Genomic DNA, 19,184 nt, shown 5'->3' with positions numbered 1-19,184 from the left:
GTTATACAGTACAAAGATATGGTGTGGGTATATATATATACATATATGTACATATACATGTGTGATTATTAAATATGTGTATATACGTATATATTTTTTTCTACGTGTACATGAGGAATGTGTAAAAAGCTTGATTTAGTTTGAAACTGTTAATCAATGAAGTAGTAATGATTATACAGTTATATAAATATGCATACACATCCATGATATATTTATATATGCATATATGTACACAATACACACTTGCATAAACTCCTACGTTTATGTATATATATATATTTTTTTTCTCTCTCAAAATATATGTGACCAAGTATGCATGTGTGTGTAGCAATGCTCCTTCCATTCATCCGTCGGCTAAAATTACCTGTAATGCTTTAGTAATTCTCTGCACCGAATTCCGATTCCTCCGGAGGTGATTCATCCTGAAAGTCCAAGGACGAAGGTTCCGAATAAAAGAGGCGGCGCCATTTTTCCAGACACATTCGACCACTCGCAGTCGCAGACGCAATAAGGATGAAGTTCTTGGTAAGTAATTCCTTTTTAACCAAAAGTTGGATATATCTACTCGTTTTCAAGCATCAAATACATAAATTTTACCAGTAATTAAGATATTTAAATCAATTACTTAACTTGAAGTTGACATAAATTGCTAGCTTCATTTCAATTCAGTCCTACTCCACTGCTTATTTGTAACAGGCGGTAGTGCTTCTGGCGGCCCTTGCTTGCGCTTCTCCTGTCGAGAAGCGAGAGGCGGACGCCGACCCTAGCTTCCCCATCTATGGTCATGGTTATGGCTACCCTGCCTATTACCGAGGCTACGGCTACCCATACAGTTATGGCATCCGCCACAAGAGGTCCGCTGATCCTGAACCTGAAGCCGATGCAGAGCCTTCCTACTTGTACAGTCACCACCGCCCCTACTCTGTAGGCCATAGCTACGTTCGCCCTTACACCTACGGCCACTCCCACGTCCTCCACAAGAGGTCGGCCGAACCAGAAGCTGAGGCCTCCGTTGTTTACCCGCACAGTTACTCCTATACCCATGCCACTCCTTACGCCCCTTATGGCTATCCCTACAGCTACGGCTATGGCTACGGCAGGGGATATGGATATTAACTCTGAAGACACTTCGCCATTTGCTGTCGTAATCAGTATGGATCTCGACTTCGTTCTTGGATCATTTCATACCAGAATGTAATACATCAAATAAAGAATCAGAATTTTTCCCGCCTTTATTTGAAATTAGATAATGCTTGTGATTATTTTTTTCTCAACTTTATTCCAGGATAATTTTCAATTAAACACCCAAGAAAATGTACACTCATATAAACATATATAATACATATATATATATATATATATATATATATATATATATATATATATACAGCATATATACATATATGTAATAGTATATATGATATTTATTCATACACATTTAGAAGTTTATGTATATGTATATAACTCAATAAGATAAACACTTCTAGTAAAGAACTCATACAATAATGGTGATTTCGTGTATAGATCGTATATGCATGTAAACATGTAAATATATTAACAAACGTGCCATCTTGTGATAATGAACGTCTACAAAATTGGAAGTGGGTATTACTTTAGTAGTTACACAAACAGCTTAACAAATTATGGGATATAACAGTGTTCATAAACTTTTTCTCGGCCCTAAACATTCATTTTTTTCAACACGGTGAGCTCAGAACAGGAAAAGAATTTCAGTGGATCTTTATCTAACTATTCATACTTGTATCCAATTGATTTCACTAATCTTAACTTTAACTGTAACTTTCATTATGCATATGCTGGTACAAGAGGATGACAGACAAGAATCGTTGATAGGTAGTTTAATTTATAACAAATTATTACAATTCAATATTTGGTTGTAACTGTTACGAAGTAGGACAGAAGTCCTTGCAGCATTCTCATCCCGCGACCCGCAAGGATCATACTCGCGACCCCGGGGTTAAGACCACTGTTTTATCATTATGCTTGGGAGAATCACCATGATAATAAGAATAATACTGTTATTAATATCACTAATAATATTAATGATGGAAATTGTAACAAGATAAAACAGCAGATAATGGATACAAAGGAAAAGGCAAAGATTTAAATAAAAAGCCTTCAAAAACACCTGTCCTAACATAAAGACATAGAGCCAACAATTCCATGTATCTTGTGTTCGACAAACTATACATATTATTGTCATTACAATTACTTTATTTTTTATTAACATTCAGGGACATTGGATCTATAGTGATCAGTACAACGAAACTATGGCTTATTAAACTGTATCTGACCAAACTTGCATTTATTGAACTACAGCTGACCGATACATAAACTACAGCTGTCCCCGTTTTCGCTTAGTGAACTTCAGATAACCTGAAAATGGTACATTCAACAAATGAGCTACCACTATAATGCGAAACTAAAGCACAATCCAAATTGGCATGGGTCAGCTGTGGTTAATTTCCAGTTTCCAAAAAATTGCAATCATAAATATTTTATCCAATCAATATGGTGTGAGTATATATATACATACATGTACATATACATGTGTGATTATTAAATATATATATATACGTATATATTTCTTCTACGTATACATGAGGAATGTGTAAAAAGCTTGATTTAGTTTGTAACTGTTAAACAATGTAGTAAACAAGGACATCTCTTAATCCATTAATAACTCTGTGGTAATAATAATAATCTTTTTTTTTTTTTTTTTTTTTAATCATATCTTTTAATCCATAAGTTTTCCCTTTGCCTGAATAATTTAGTTTATCATTTTAGGTCTATTATTATAGGTTTATAAATATGCACACACACCCATGATATATTTATATATGCATATATGTACACAATACACACTTGCATAAAATCCTACGTTTATGTGTATATATATATATTTTTTTTTTCTCAAAATATATGTGACCAAGTATGCATGTGTGTGTAGCAATGCTCCTTCCATTCATCCATCGGCTAAAATTACCTGTAATGCTTTAGTAATTCTCTGCACCGAATTCCGATTCCTCCGGAGGTGATTCATCCTGCAAGTCCAAGGACGAAGATTCTAAATAAAAGAGACGGCGCCATTTTTCCAGACACATTCGACCACTCGCAGTCGCAGACGTAATAAGGATGAAGTTCTTGGTTAGTAATTCCTCTTTACCTAAAGTTAGATCTATCTATTCATTTTCAAGCATCAAACGCAGAAATATTACCAGTAATTAAGATATTTCAATCAATTACTTAACTTGAAGTTGACATAAATTGCTAGCTTTATTTCAATTCAGTCCTACTCCACTGCTTATTTTTTAATAGGCGGTAGTGCTTCTGGCGGCCCTTGCTTGCGCTTCTCCTGTCGAGAAGCGAAAGGCGGACGCCGACCCTAGCTTCCCCATCTACGGTCATGGTTATGGCTACCCTGCTTATTACCGAGGCTACGGCTACCCATCCAGTTATGGCATCCGCCTTCACAAGAGGTCCGCTGATCCTGAACCTGAAGCCGATGCAGAGCCTTCCTACTTGTACAGTCACCACCGCCCCTACTCTGTAGGCCATAGCTACGTTCGCCCTTACACCTACGGCCACTCCCACGCCCTCTACAAGAGGTCGGCCGAACCAGAAGCTGAGGCCTCCGTTGTTTACCCGCACACGTACTCCTATAACCACGCCACTCCTTACGCCCCTTATGGCTATCCCTACAGCTACGGCTATGGCTACGGCAGGGGATATGGATATTAACTCTGAAGACACTTCGTCATTTGCTGTCGTAATCAGTATGGATCTCGACTTCGTTCTTGGATCATTTCATACCAGAATGTAATACATCAAATAAAGAATCAGAATTTTTCCCGCCTTTATTTGAAACTAGATAATGCTTGTGATTGTTTTTTTCTCAACTTTATTCCAGGATAATTTTCAATTAAACACCCAAATAAATGTACACTCATATAAACATATATAATATATATATATATATATATATGTAATAGTATATATGATATATATTCATACACATTTAGAAGTTTATGTATAAGTGTATAACTCAATAAGATGAACACTTCTACTAAAGAACTCACACAATAATGGTGAGTTCGTTTATAGATCGTATATGCATGTAAACATGTAAATATATTAACAAACGTGCCATCTTGTGAAGATGAACGTCTACAAAATTGGAAGTGGGTATTACTGTAGTAGTTACACAAACAGCTTCACAAATTATGGGCTATAAGTGTTCATAAACTTTTTTTTCGGCCCTAAATATTTATATTTTTCAACACGGTGAGCTCAGAACAGTAAAAGAATTTCAGTGTATCTTTATCTAACTATTCATACTTTTATCCAATTTATTTTACTAATCTTAACTTTAACTGTAACTTTCAATATGCGTATGCTGGTACAAGAGGATGACAGACAAGAAAGGTTGACATGTAGTTTAATTTATAATAATCATTACAATTCAATATTTGGTTGTAACTGTTACGAAGTAGGACAGAAGTCCTTGCAGCATTCTCATCCCGCGACCCGCAAGGATCATACTCGCGACCCCGGGGTTAAGACCACTGTTTTATCATTATGCTTGGGAGAATCACCATGATAATAAGAATAATACTGTTATTAATATCACTAATAATATTAATGATGGAAATTGTAACAAGATAAAACAGCAAATAATGGATACAAAGGAAAAGGCAAAGATTTAAATAAAAAGCCTTCAAAAACACCTGTCCTAACATAAAGACATAGAGCCAACAATTCCATGTATCTTGTGTTCGACAAACTATACATATTATTGTCATTACAATTACTTTATTTTTTATTAACATTCAGGGACATTGGATCTATAGTGATCAGTACAACGAAACTATGGCTTATTAAACTGTATCTGACCAAACTTGCATTTATTGAACTACAGCTGACCGATACATAAACTACAGTTGTCCCAGTTTTCGCTTAGTGAACTTCAGATAACCTGAAAATGGTACATTCAGAAAAATGAGCTACCACTATAATGCGAAACTAAAGCACAATCCAAATTGGCATGGGTCAGCTGTGGTTAATTTCCAGTTTCCAAAAAATTGAAATCATAAATATTTTATCCAATCAATATATATACATACATAATGTACATATATATACACATTTGTACGTATGCGTATGTATTAATAAATATCTATATGTTTACATAAATAAATTTGTTATACAGTACAAAGATATTGTGTGGGTATATATATATACATATATGTACATATACATGTGTGATTATTAAATATGTGTATATACGTATATATTTTTTTCTACGTGTACATGAGGAATGTGTAAAAAGCTTGATTTAGTTTGAAACTGTTAATCAATGAAGTAGTAATGATTATACAGTTATATAAATATGCATACACATCCATGATATATTTATATATGCATATATGTACACAATACACACTTGCATAAACTCCTACGTTTATGTATATATATATATTTTTTTCTCTCTCAAAATATATGTGACCAAGTATGCATGTGTGTGTAGCAATGCTCCTTCCATTCATCCATCGGCTAAAATTACCTGTAATGCTTTAGTAATTCTCTGCACCGAATTCCGATTCCTCCGGAGGTGATTCATCCTGCAAGTCCAAGGACGAAGATTCCGAATAAAAGAGGTGACGCAATTTTTCCAGACACATTCGACCACTCGCAGTCGCAGACGCAATAAGGATGAAGTTCTTGGTTAGTAATTCCTTTTTACCAAAAGTTGGATATATCTACTCGTTTTCAAGCATCAAATACATAAATTTTACCAGTAATTAAGATATTTAAATCAATTACTTAACTTGAAGTTGACATAAATTGCTAGCTTCATTTCAATTCAGTCCTACTCCACTGCTTATTTGTAACAGGCGGTAGTGCTTCTGGCGGCCTTTGCTTGCGCTTCTCCAGTCGAGAAGCGAGAGGCGGACGCCGACCCTAGCTTCCCCATCTACGGTCATGGTTATGGCTACCCTGCCTATTACCGAGGCTACGGCTACCCATACAGTTATGGCATCCGTCACAAGAGGTCCGCTGATCCTGAACCTGAAGCCGATGCAGAGCCTTCCTACTTGTACAGTCACCACCGCCCCTACTCTGTAGGCCATAGCTACGTGCGCCCTTACACCTACGGCCACTCCCACGTCCTCCACAAGAGATCGGCCGAACCAGAAGCTGAGGCCTCTGTTGTTTACCCGCACAGTTACTCCTATACCCACGCCACTCCTTACGCCCCTTATGGCTATCCCTACAGCTACGGCTATGGCTACGGCAGGGGATATGGATATTAACTCTGAAGACACTTCGCCATTTGCTGTCGTAATCAGTATGGATCTCGACTTCGTTCTTGGATCACTTCATACCAGAATGTAATACATCCAATAAAGAATCAGAATTTTTTCCCGCCTTTATTTGAAACTAGATAATGCTTGTGATTGTTTTTTTCTCAACTTTATTCCAGGATAATTTTCAATTAAACACCCAAGAAAATGTACACTCATATAAATATATATGATATATAAATACAGTATATATACGTATATGTAATAGTATATATGATATATATTCATACACATTTAGAAGTTTATGTTTAAGTGTATAACTCAATAAGATGAACACTTCTACTAAAGAACTCACACAATAATGGTGAGTTCGTGTATAGATCGTATATGCATGTAAACATGTAAATATATTAACAAACGTGCCATCTTGTGATAATGAACGTCTACAAAATTGGAAGTGGGTATTACTTTAGTAGTTACACAAACAGCTTAACAAATTCTGGGATATAACAGTGTTCATAAACTTTTTTTCGGCCCTAAACATTCATATTTTTCAACATGGTGAGCCTCAGAACAGGAAAAGAATGTCTGTGTATCTTTATCTAACTTTTCATACTCTAATCCAAATGGTTTCACTAATCTTAACTTTAACTGTAACTTTCAATATGCGTATGCTGGTACAAGAGGATGACAGACAAGAATCGCTGACATGTAATTTAATTTGTAATCAATTGTTATAATTCAATATTTGGTTGTAACTGTTATGAAGTATGACAGAAGTCCTTGTTAATATTAATATTGGTAATGATGGCAGTTATAACAAGATAAAGCAACAGATAATGAATAAAAAGGAAAAGTCAAAGATTGAAATAAAAAGCCTTCAAAAACACCTGTCCCAACATAAAAACATATGGCCAACAATTCCATGTATCTTGTGTTCGACAAACTATATATATTATTGTAATTACAATTACTTTTTTTCATTAACATTTAGGGCCATTGGATCTATAGAGATCAGTACAACGAAACTATGGCTTATTAAACTGTATGTGACCAAACTTGTATTTATTGAAATACAGCTGACCGATACATAAACTACAGCTGTCCCCGTTTTCGCTTAGTGAACTTCAGATAACCTGAAAATGGTACATTCAACAAATGAGCTAACATTGCAATGTGAAACAAAAGCACAATAAAAATTGGCATGGGTCAGCTGTGGTTGATTTCCGGTATACAAAATAATCATAAAACATTTTACTTAATCAGTATGTATATATTCATACACAATGTACATATACACGTACATGTATATGTATCAATATATACATAAATACATATAATTATGTATATATTTATTTCTTATATAATATAGATATATATTATATAGTATATAGACACGCGGTATATATAGAGAGAATGTATAGACATAGTTATTGAAAAATATATGTGTAAATATATGTGATTATCTTCCACGTGTACATGACGAATGTGTAAAAGCTTGATATAGTTTGAAATTGGGAAACATTGAAATCGTAGTGTAGAACGGATTTTAATTCATTAATAACTTTGTGGTAATAATTGTCCCTTTTTCATTTAATAATTCTTTTGTAATTCTCTGCACCGAATTCCGATTCCTCCAGAGGTGATTCATCCTGCAAGTCCAAGGACGAAGATTCCGAATAAAAGAGGTGACGCAATTTTTCCAGACACATTCGACCACTCGCAGTCGCAGACGCAATAAGGATGAAGTTCTTGGTTAGTAATTTCTGCCCACCAAAAATTGGATCTGTTTATTAGTTTTCAAGCAGCAATATACATTTTACCAGTAATTAGGTATTCAAAATATTTACTTAATTTGGAGTTGACTTATATTGCTAGTTTTATTTTAATTCAGAGTTACAGTTCACGGTTTATTTATAACAGGCGGTAGTGCTTCTGGCGGCCCTTGCTTGCGCTTCTCCTGTCGAGAAGCGAGAGGCGGACGCCGACCCTAGCTTCCCCATCTACGGTCATGGTTATGGCTACCCTGCTTATTACCGAGGCTACGGCTACCCATCCAGTTATGGCCTCCGCCTTCACAAGAGGTCTGCTGATCCCGAACCTGAAGCCGATGCAGAGCCTTCCTACTTGTACAGTCACCACCGCCCCTACTCTGTAGGCCATAGCTACGTTCGCCCTTACACCTACGGCCACTCCCACGTCCTCCACAAGAGGTCGGCAGAACCAGAAGCTGAAGCCTCCATTGTTTACCCGCACACGTACTCCTATACCCACGCCACTCCATACGCCCCTTATGGCTATCCCTACAGCTACGGCTATGGCTACGGCAGGGGATATGGATATTAACTCTGAAGACACTTCGTCGTTTGCTGTCGTTATCAGTATGGATCTTGACTTCACTTTTTGGATTACTTGATACTAGAATGAAATATGTGCTTTCAGAATTCTCAAACATTCAGTCTAAATAAAGAATCTGAATTTTCCTCGCCTTTATTTGAAACTGGAGAATCTCGTTTTTTAATCTCTATTCAATCTAATGACAATATTTATCTACTATATATGTAGCAGTTATACAAATATCTAATTTGCAATGTTCCTCCACGCTTTTCGGCGCTAAGCACTTATATTTTCAACCTGGCTAGTCTCAATACAGGGAAATAATATTAGTTAATCTATTTATTTTAAAAAATATCCAATTAATTTTAACTTGAACAATATCATAAGTAACTTCCAATTTATATATGCTGATACAAGAGGACAAGCATCTCTCAAACTTAATACAATCAAATATTTGGAGTTGAAAACCACTGTTATTTTTTATTTTATTATTATTATTATTATTATTTATATACTTGGAAGTATCACATCAGCTAGTGCGGTGATAATGATGATAATGACAGTAACAATAATATTGTTATATAATTAAAAACCACAATGATGACAACTACAAAAATGATAACAAAACAGATAGATGATAGAAATGAAATGGTAAAGATTGAAATAAAAAGCTTTTAAGAACACCTGCCGCAACATATAAGCATGTGACCATCAGTATGAAGATGAATTTTGTTCTATGTTCTGTTTGTTCGATGAAAGGGAAAAGGTCTTTTAGTCTTTTTTATTTATTTATTTTTTGTAATCAGGATAACACAACTATGGCTTGTTAAACTGTAGCTGATCAAACTTTGATTTATTGAACTGCAGCTGTCCAATAATTCGTTTGAGTAAACTTCAGATAACCAAAAATTGTTCACTAAATAATAAATTAACTAATATTGCAATGTGAAACTAAAGCACACCCCAATTTGGTATGGATCGGCTGCGGATAAGATGTCCCATTTCCAGTATCCAGAACAGCAATCAGAAAGAGACACGTTTTATCGAATCATTATATATATAAACACGGACAGACATAATGTACATATATACATACGGATATATATCAGTATATACACATATATTCTTATATACTTATACAGTACATAGACATATGCTGTACATATGCGTGTGTGTGACTATTAAGAAAAAATCTTTCTTCGCGTTTACAAGAGGTATGTGTGTAAAAAGCATGATGGTTTGAAGTCTTGGTGAACAAGGACGTAGCCAACGGCTTTTAATCCATTAACGCTGTCGTAATAAGTTTGTCACTTTTCCTTACTGTCGTCTAATCATATATTTTGTTAGTCCATAAGATTTCCCATTGCTTGTATAATTCAGTTTATCAGTTCTTTTTTATTTATTTTTTTAATCCAGTGTATCAGTTTTTTTTTTGTTTTGTTTTTATTATATAGTTTATAAATATGCAGATATATCCATACATATATAAACTTATATATTTGTATACATGTACACAATATACATTGACACAGTCTTATATACATGTTTATAGATATACACAAATATATGTTTGCAAGTATGTATATGTGTAATAGTGTTTCTTCAGTTCATCCATTTGCTAAAATTACCTACAATTATTCAGTAATTTTTCGCACCGAACTCCGGAGGTTAGTCATCCTGCAGTTGCAAGGATGAAGGTTCCGAATAAAAGAAGCGGCCATTTTTTTTTCCAATATTTGGTTATAACTCTTGTGTAAAGTAGGATGGAGGGGGTAACAGCATCCATTGACCTTCACGAAGCATACACCACTGGTTTATTGTCACGATTGGAAGCTAGTAAACGACGATATTCGTAATTATATCAGTGAGGATGATAATTTGTTACGATTATGATTACCATTACTACCATTATCATTATTATCAACAACAATAGGTAAAAGATGGATAAGAAACGAACAAGTATAAAAACAAAATTTTTTCAAGAACACGACATTAGAGCATGTGGCCAAGTAGTGTGAAAACGGACACTATTCTATGTATTTTGATGATGATAAACCCTTTTTTCCTGTACTGTTGCTACTGCGAGGTGCCTTTTAACTAGAGCTGAATCAGAAACCGCAACTATTGGCTTTTAAATTACAACTGACCGATATATAAACTACAGCTGCCCCAGATTTTGCACATTGACCGACAAATTATCTATTTTGCAATAATGGAACTAACACATACCTTAATGTTGCCTGGATCAACTATAGTTGAGATAATTGTAGTAATAAGAAACACTATAGATTTGAAAACATACTGAGTCAGAGTAATATCTAGCATGGAAATAGGAAAGGAAATGACCTATGAAAACTAAGACAAAATCAAGACAAAATGTCTATATGTGTTAAAAAAAGAAAAAAAGAAAATCGGTGTCTCCAGTTTGTGGAATTATGTATGTAGATGAAATCCAGGAGGATTTCGAAACTGTTGTCCTTAATTTGTGCAGTGTGGGTTTTCTATAATTTAAATATGCACACACACATACACATATATGTGTGTGTGTGTTCGTCTGTGTGTACCTTTCTTCGTTAGAACTGTTACTTTTTTCAGCATCTATACAGAAAATTTACTCGTAAATTGGATAATTAAAAATACTAATATTTGGTTTGTGTATATATATGGCTAGCATTATTGTGACTCAACATTATACTTCACGTTGATATTGAACAGGCAATAGTGCTCCTGTCAGCCATTGCTCGCGCTCCTCAAGTCGTGAAGCGAAAGGCGGACGCTAAACGAAGCCTCGCGTCGATAGGTACCTTGCCTATTAATGAGGTTATGGTTACCCATTCAGTTATGGCTGTATGGGTAGCTATGAACCCCACCTTCACAAGAGGTCTGCCGATCCTGAACCTGAACCCGAAGCCGACCTTTCCTTCTTCCACGGTCACTACTGCCTTTTCTCTGCAGGCTATAGCTACGTTCGCCCTTACACTTACAGCTATCCCTACGGCTATTCCTACGGCCACTCAATCGCCCTCCACAAGAGGTCGGCCGGACCAGAAACTGACGCCTCCGTTATTCACCCGCGTACTCCTACACCCACGCCACTCCTTTTGTCAGATACGATTATCCCTATGCCTACCTCAGGGACTACAGATATTGACACTGAAGGCGCTTTTGACTTGCTACTATTATCAGTATGGGTCCCGACTTAATTCGTTTACCACCTGATGCCAGGATAAAGTAACTGCAGTAGACTTTATAAACATGAGTCCTAATTGAGAATAGATGATTTTTTTCTCCTTTACTTAAGACTGGATTGTGTCCTTAGATATGAACTGGCAGCATTTTCCCTCTGTGAAATCTGGTGGTCAAAACCCTGAGATTATAACCCGTTTGTTTCTGTAAACAATCCTTCAAATGTTTCTTCGTTGACCAATACACCGCTGATATAGAAATAAAGGAGAAAATAAACATTGAGTCTTTTCTGTCTGGATACCCAAGCTAATGGCAAATGTTATTTGATTTGTATAGGTACAAGTTAAGGCGCCGCAGAGGAAGGCGATTTACGGCAGTCTGTAAATGATTTTTTTCAGACTTAGAACAATTACAACAACCGTACAGTTTGTTCTATTTATATTTATCTTGATTATGTTACTCTTAATATTCTTCTTGTAATTATATATATGTTTTTTTTTTGTTTTTTTTTTTTTTTTTTTTAATCATCATTATTTTCATTACCATAAATGTCGTTTGTGGGGGAATGGGTATCATGCTGATTCAGAAAGATAAAAGAAACATTACTTCATATATTTGAATATAGTGAAGTCTTTCTAAATTAATTTAAGCATCATTAGTTAAAGCGCCATTCGGTGTGAAATTCAAAGTTTAGTGAAATAATTTTAGTATTATAATCATTATGTATTACAAGAATCTTTCATGTGTTTTCTTATCAAATCTAGAATGTAATGAATTGAAAAGTCGTAGTATGCTGCGGGTTGCTCACTGGACTTTATTCACAAACAGCTAATGACTGTATGTGGAAGGTAATCCCCTGCCACATCGGGAATAGTGATTAGCCACTGAAGACCCGATGTAAGTAATTTACGGCGTTGCAGAATCTTAATGTGGGGATACGATGCTAAATGAATATATAAATAGAATGTATACGAGGCTAAGTGCACGACGCGGCGCCTTACCCGAAGAATCCGGTCCCTGCCTTCACCTCTAAGGCGGGCATCGCCACCTATGCGGTTTCCCAACACAACCCCAGTCCACAGGATGTCAGCAGAGTGTGCTGAAGTGCGTGTCCCTTATTACCCACTAAATCATTATAGATCTTAAATACTTCATATTGAAATATATAATACATATAGGCACGCGCGCGCACACACACACACACACACACACACACACACACACACACACACACACACACACACACACACACACACACACACACACACACACACACACACACACACACACACACACACACACACACACACATATATACATACGTATATAGATATACTGTATGTGACCTGCATATGCATAGAGAGAGAAACGTGTATACACGTCTGTGAGCACCAGTATGCACACCTGCTGTTAGCATAACTAATACTAGCATCACCTTATAGTGTTTATTGCCCACGCCCTTATGTTTGAGGTAACTTCGTGTACTTGTTAATAACTAGTTGACTTTGTCTTTGAGGGCAGGAGGCAATAACAGCGGAAACACTTTTTCATAATGTTACCAGATACGAAGAACACATACACTCAGACATATATACAGGAAGTGTGTGTAAAAAAACAGTGGTAGGAAGAATTAAAATATTCTAAATCATTTTCTTTCCCTAATTTCCTGCTTGTACAAAATAAATTAGAGACGCTACCTAAGTAAGATTGTTCATCTGAATTTTGTGCGAATAAGCCGTTTCGAATTCTCCTCACAACACTAGTTTGAAACTTGAAACCTGAGTGACAGAAACTTGTGTCGCCTCTTTATATTTTATTCACTCCATACACTCAAAACCAAAGGTGAAGTTGGGTAAGATGTCACTTAAATTTCCACTTTTTTCGTATTCAGAGGTTGAAGAATTGGCTCGAATTTCTTCCTTATTTACTCTTTATGACTAAAATACGAAAATGGAAAATAATCCCTGTCAGTCCTTGTGAGAAGAATTCCATTCATTATTCTGAAGCTTAAGCTATCAGCTTTGATAGCTGAGTTGTCCTGTCATCCTTGGGAAATTAGATTGGATATCTTACTTTTTCTCTTCCTTTGGAGAATATTTTACTTTTTTATTCCCTTGGAGGATATTCTACGTTTTCTTTTTCTGACGCCGAGATATCATATCCTTTAATTTGACAAATGCTGACTAGCTGACATCGCTATCACGCCAGCAGGCCGGACTGGGAGTTTTTCATAAAGACTGCGTAGTCCATGGCTACGGATACGTTTATTTTTCTAGTTATCAATCACTAGAAGCGTATCCGAATGGCATAAGTATTGTTAATTTAATGGTAAAATAAGATGGCAAGAAAGGTACCAGGGAAATTGCGGTGTACTATATGAATAATATACACAAAATCAGTCACTATAGTTTAAAGTTATTAGTCTTCGGTACTCCAATGTATGTTTTTTTGTCTTTCATTTCACAATTTCATATGTAATACATCTCATGTAAATGCTTCATAGATTATTATTTTCTTTTTCTTTTAATCTGTTATCATTGCTTTAATTATACACGTTATCTTTAGAATACCATGAATGATAATCTCATTATTGTTATTGTTGTCCTCATTATTATTCTTGTGGTTATCTTCATAAAAGACATCTTTACAAATAATCATCATGTAATTGGTTTTACATTGGAGTAGGTAACGGAACAACCATGGTCATTGTAATTATACTGGCATAATATGCAGTATAAATAAATTATTCATGTTTGTTTGTGTGTGTGTGTGTGTGTGTGTGTATGTGTGTGTGTGTGTGTGTGTGTGTACGAGTGCGTGTGTGTGTTGATACTTTGAGTTATAAGGTATATATCCCTATCTTCTGCATACTTCCTTTTGAGACGATAACCTGTACTTAAAACCGTATAATAAAAAAATGTAATCAGTTTATTACGAAGTCTGTAGAGTTGGCTGACCATTACTTAGAAAGTAATATATTCCTTTTATGATGACGGTCCCTAAAGTATGTTCCTGTGTAGATTTATCACTCCTTCGCAACAGAAAGAGAATTCAGTATTAAAGTACGAAAATCTATCATCATGAAATATGATTTTAGGTTTTAAGAAGCAAAACATACTTTAAGCTTTTATCAGTCTAGATATCAGAGAAAGATTATGCATTGCCGATAATAATAGAATGATAAATTAACAGAAATAATAACGTTAATAACATTAATGGAATTAATATTATCAATGATAATGATAATTATATCAATGATAACAATGGTAATGTTAATAACAAAATATGACAAGAGATAATATCGAGATATATAGGGTAATATTAAATCCTGGTAATAATAGAGAAGTAAATGAAAACATTTATTAAGTAACCCATTTACAAATGAAATGATAAGCAATGGTGATGATGGTGAGAAAACTATTATTCTTCTAATATTAATGCTAATGGTAATAAAAATAGCAATATTAATAATTCCTAATTCTCTCTATTATGATTGTTAGATAGTGATGACCAGACTAACAAGAACAACTACAACAATAATAGTGTTGATATTGATTATAATGGTAACAGCAGTGGTAATAAAATTAATAATAATAGTAATTAAAATCATACTAATAATAATAGTAAGGAAAATCATACTAATAATAATAGTAATGAAAATCAGACTAATCATACTAATAATTAAAATAACATCAGTGTCATTAAGGAAAATAAAATAATGATAATGATGATAATTATCCTTCATCATCATTGTTGTTATCGTTATCATTATTATAAAAGTAACTATGATGATAATAATAAAAACTACTGAAGCGCTTCATATAACAACTAATCCTGCACTCCCTTCTCGGCACTGACTTCCCTCGTAAGTTCGTTTCAAGTAAACAGAAAGTAAGGTCATTATTTTGATTGGAATAAATACAAAATAAAAAATAAACAAAAGCGTAAGAAATACTGTAAGTTTAAGTTTAAGTTGTGTAAGTTTATTACACTTTTTATATATCTGCGTAAGATAATTATGATAATGAGGAGAATGAAGGTGGTAATAACCAAAATGATAATAGTAGATATTTATAAAAAAAAAAAGTAGTAATAACAACAAATAATAACATTTTAGTTTACCTCAAACCGTTGTTTTACAGAGTCTAAAATTTAAGTGAGCGTTGTACAAAGAAAACAGTAATAAGAGAACTTGTCCACTTCAGTACCCGGGGAATGTCGTATTCGGAAGATTTCTTTTTCTTCTTCTTTGTCCTTTCCCATCAGACATGCCTAATCTTGCTTCAGTTTCCGTGTACTGAACAATTCCAATTCTGTTCATTGTTCAGTCATCTCTCCTGCCGTTATAGATCCATGACTTGCGAAAAAAATATTAAGGCTTTTTTTCCCCGGACTGAATTCGTCTGAAAATTGGGAATACAATCTGTAATGTCGTTTACTAATTCCATATGTTTTGTGACCTAAAATATGTTTGTTATTATTAGTTTATTTTGTTAATAGTATCAGACAGGTGAACCAATTTAACTTACCTTTTTGTTCTGAAAATGATGTCACGGCGTAAGATACACAGATCACACGAATAGTTAACACATAGCGGATCAGCCGGATATTGATTGCTCAGCTGCCAGTGAGTTCAGCAAATTCGGTATAATACGGCCAATCTCAGGAAAGGAAAAAAATGGTAACTCACTGGAGTAGTTTGATTCGCTCTCTCTCACTCTCTCTCTCCTTTTCTGTTCTAGTCAGCTGACACTTAGTACGTATGGTTGCATATGATTGATAATGTTAAAGATCATATATATCATTCTTATTGTTTTACACCACTGATGTGTGTGTGTATATATATGTGTGTGTGTGTGTGTGTGTGTGTGTGTGTGTGTGTGTGTATGTGTGTGTGTGTGTGTGTGTGTGTGTGTGTTTCCTTTCTTCCTTTCTCTCTTTCTTTCTTTATTCTTCTCCTTCTTAAAAGAGACTCCTAGAGTAAGTTGTCAGTTTTTCCTTTTCTGAGATCGAACTCGGCAACCCCCCCCCCCCTCCCCCCTTACCCACAAACACTACGTAACCTCACCCTGCTTCATCTTTTTATACGCTTCGCTATAATCGACAACCGACGGGATGGAAGCGAACCCGGCACGTAACATAATAGGCTTCCATTACATCATTATCTTATCTTGCAATGCGAAGATATTCATTCTTATTCATACCTTTTCTGCGAACGAGATCCGGTTCCGTTACGTTGGCGAGTGTACCTGACAGGATTGATGGGATGAACAAAATATGGCGGACTGTACACTCCCGTTCAATATATCTGTAAAACCTGCAGATTAAGAAAGTATATGTAAATAAAAACTCTTGATTCTTATAGAATTATTTCTCGCGGCATCAGGAACAGCATCGTGTACCTGTGGGATATCGAGTCAGCCCCTGAATCAAAATCAGACGAGGTAGTGTTCATTGAAGACCCTATGTCGTTGCACCAGTCGTCTGAAACTGGGGGAAAAATCTGTCTGCTGAGGCCTCTGGGAGACTGTTGAACTGAAGTACGGGAAAGAATTTGTCATCTGTGTGTATGTACAGGATAAATTATTTATGAGAACGTGTATGTAAGATACACAGCGAATGAATTTTGTTCTCACCTAAAGCTGCAAACGGATCATCTTCCTTTTCCTCCGTTTCCTCGTCTTCTTTATTCTTCGTATCTGTTGAAAAAATCCATTTTAGAATAATTGAACATAAGTTGTTAACTTGTAGCTGCGGTGTGCATGTTTTAGGTGGCTAAGCGTGCATGCCAAAAAGTGGGGTGAGGAGCAAGCTTCTCTGGTGATTAAATAAAATTATACTCGCAATACGTAGCCTTTTTCATTTTTTATCTCTTACCCTCTGTCTGTCTGCCTCAGTCTCTGTCATTATGTGTGTGTGTCTATGTACATATACATAACCATTTACAAATACACGCACACACATATATACAGTAGTGTGTGTGTGTGTGTGTGTGTGTGTGTGTGTGTGTGTGTGTGTGTATATATATATATATATATATATATATATATATATATATATGCACATGTGTGTGTGTGTGCATATATGCACATGTGTGTGTGTATATATACATATATTTACACACACACACACACACACACACACACATATATATATATATACATATATACACATATATGTGTGCGTGTACACACACACACACACACACACACACACACACACACACACACACACACATATATGTGTATGTGTGTGTGTGTGTGTGTGTGTGTATGTGTCGTTTATTACCACCTCTCTCTCTCTCTCTCTCTCTCTCTCTCTCTCTCTCTCTCTCTCTCTCTCTCTCTCTCTCTCTCTCTCTCTCTCTCTCTCATACACACACACACAAAAAAAAAACATAAACACAGACAAAAGCAGCAACACATACGTACCTCTCTTACTAACCTGTTTATTATTATTATCTTATCACAAACCTATACAAATTACACGCTATCTTTGATCCTCCTCTCACGCCTGGAATTCTCCACTAAAACCATTGTTGAAATTCCTGCATTCAAGAAAGAAATGAAAGAAATTGATAAATGAAATAACAAATAATGATATGAAACAGATGAACAAAATAATTGCAAATGTATAAATAAGAAGTGTGTTTGTTATTTTCATTAAGTTATTCATTATAAGCATTGATAACATCTTAGAAGGCTGTCAATTCGATTTAAAAAAAAAAAAAATTGAAAGGAAGAGAAAGTATGTTGCGAAATTATGCTTGAATATAATAGGGAGGAAAGTATGTTGTTGAAATATAATAGGATAGAAAATTATGTTGTTGGGAAGTTACTGATGGAGAAAATTATGTTGTTGGGAAGTTACTGATGGAGAAAATTATGTTGTTGGGAAGTTACTGATGGAGAAAAGTATGTTGTTGGGAAGTTACTGATGGAGAAAAGTATGTTGTTGGGAAGTTACTGAGGGAGAAAATTATGTTGTTGGGAAGTTACTGATGGAGAAAAGTATGTTGTTGGGAAGTTACTGATGGAGAAAATTATGTTGTTGGGAAGTTACTGATGGAGAAAAGTATGTTGTTGGGAAGTTACTGATGGAGAAAATTATGTTGTTGGGAAGTTACTGATGGAGAAAAGTATGTTGTTGGGAAGTTACTGAGGGAGAAAATTATGTTGTTGGGAAGTTACTGAGGGAGAAAAGTATGTTGTTGGGAAGTTACTGAGGGAGAAAAGTATGTTGTTGGGATACAGTAAGGTAGAAAGTATAGGTTGTGGGAATAGATAAGGGTACATTTTATTTATGTTGGCAAGTGATAAGGAAGAAAAATGTGTT

At 35.1% G+C, this 19,184-nt stretch overlaps 4 protein-coding genes across 4 annotated transcripts; all 4 read left to right on the top strand.

Moving 5' to 3' along the window:
- Window positions 1-495: 495 nt before the first annotated feature.
- On the top strand, window positions 496-1,224 carry LOC125038818 (shematrin-like protein 1). Its single transcript, XM_047632414.1, has 2 exons — window positions 496-525; window positions 697-1,224. The coding sequence occupies exons 1-2, from the start codon at window positions 514-516 to the stop codon at window positions 1,114-1,116; spliced, it is 432 nt and encodes a 143-aa protein (XP_047488370.1). The 5' UTR covers window positions 496-513; the 3' UTR covers window positions 1,117-1,224.
- Window positions 1,225-3,132: 1,908 nt separating this feature from the next.
- Window positions 3,133-3,870, top strand: LOC125039216 (shematrin-like protein 1). The gene is made up of 2 exons (XM_047633019.1): window positions 3,133-3,168; window positions 3,340-3,870. The coding sequence occupies exons 1-2, from the start codon at window positions 3,157-3,159 to the stop codon at window positions 3,760-3,762; spliced, it is 435 nt and encodes a 144-aa protein (XP_047488975.1). The 5' UTR covers window positions 3,133-3,156; the 3' UTR covers window positions 3,763-3,870.
- A 1,847-nt stretch (window positions 3,871-5,717) lies between these two features.
- Window positions 5,718-6,443, top strand: LOC125038828 (shematrin-like protein 1). Its single transcript, XM_047632426.1, has 2 exons — window positions 5,718-5,745; window positions 5,916-6,443. The coding sequence occupies exons 1-2, from the start codon at window positions 5,734-5,736 to the stop codon at window positions 6,333-6,335; spliced, it is 432 nt and encodes a 143-aa protein (XP_047488382.1). The 5' UTR covers window positions 5,718-5,733; the 3' UTR covers window positions 6,336-6,443.
- A 1,504-nt stretch (window positions 6,444-7,947) lies between these two features.
- Window positions 7,948-8,808, top strand: LOC125039202 (shematrin-like protein 1). Its single transcript, XM_047632987.1, has 2 exons — window positions 7,948-8,081; window positions 8,250-8,808. Exons 1-2 carry the CDS (start codon window positions 8,070-8,072, stop codon window positions 8,670-8,672), a joined length of 435 nt encoding a protein of 144 aa, XP_047488943.1. The 5' UTR covers window positions 7,948-8,069; the 3' UTR covers window positions 8,673-8,808.
- Window positions 8,809-19,184: the final 10,376 nt, after the last annotated feature.

Source organism: Penaeus chinensis, chromosome 26 (assembly GCF_019202785.1).
Source record: "Penaeus chinensis breed Huanghai No. 1 chromosome 26, ASM1920278v2, whole genome shotgun sequence".
NCBI classification, from domain to species: Eukaryota; Metazoa; Arthropoda; class Malacostraca; order Decapoda; family Penaeidae; genus Penaeus; species Penaeus chinensis.
This window is presented reverse-complemented; position numbering and strand designations above follow the sequence as displayed.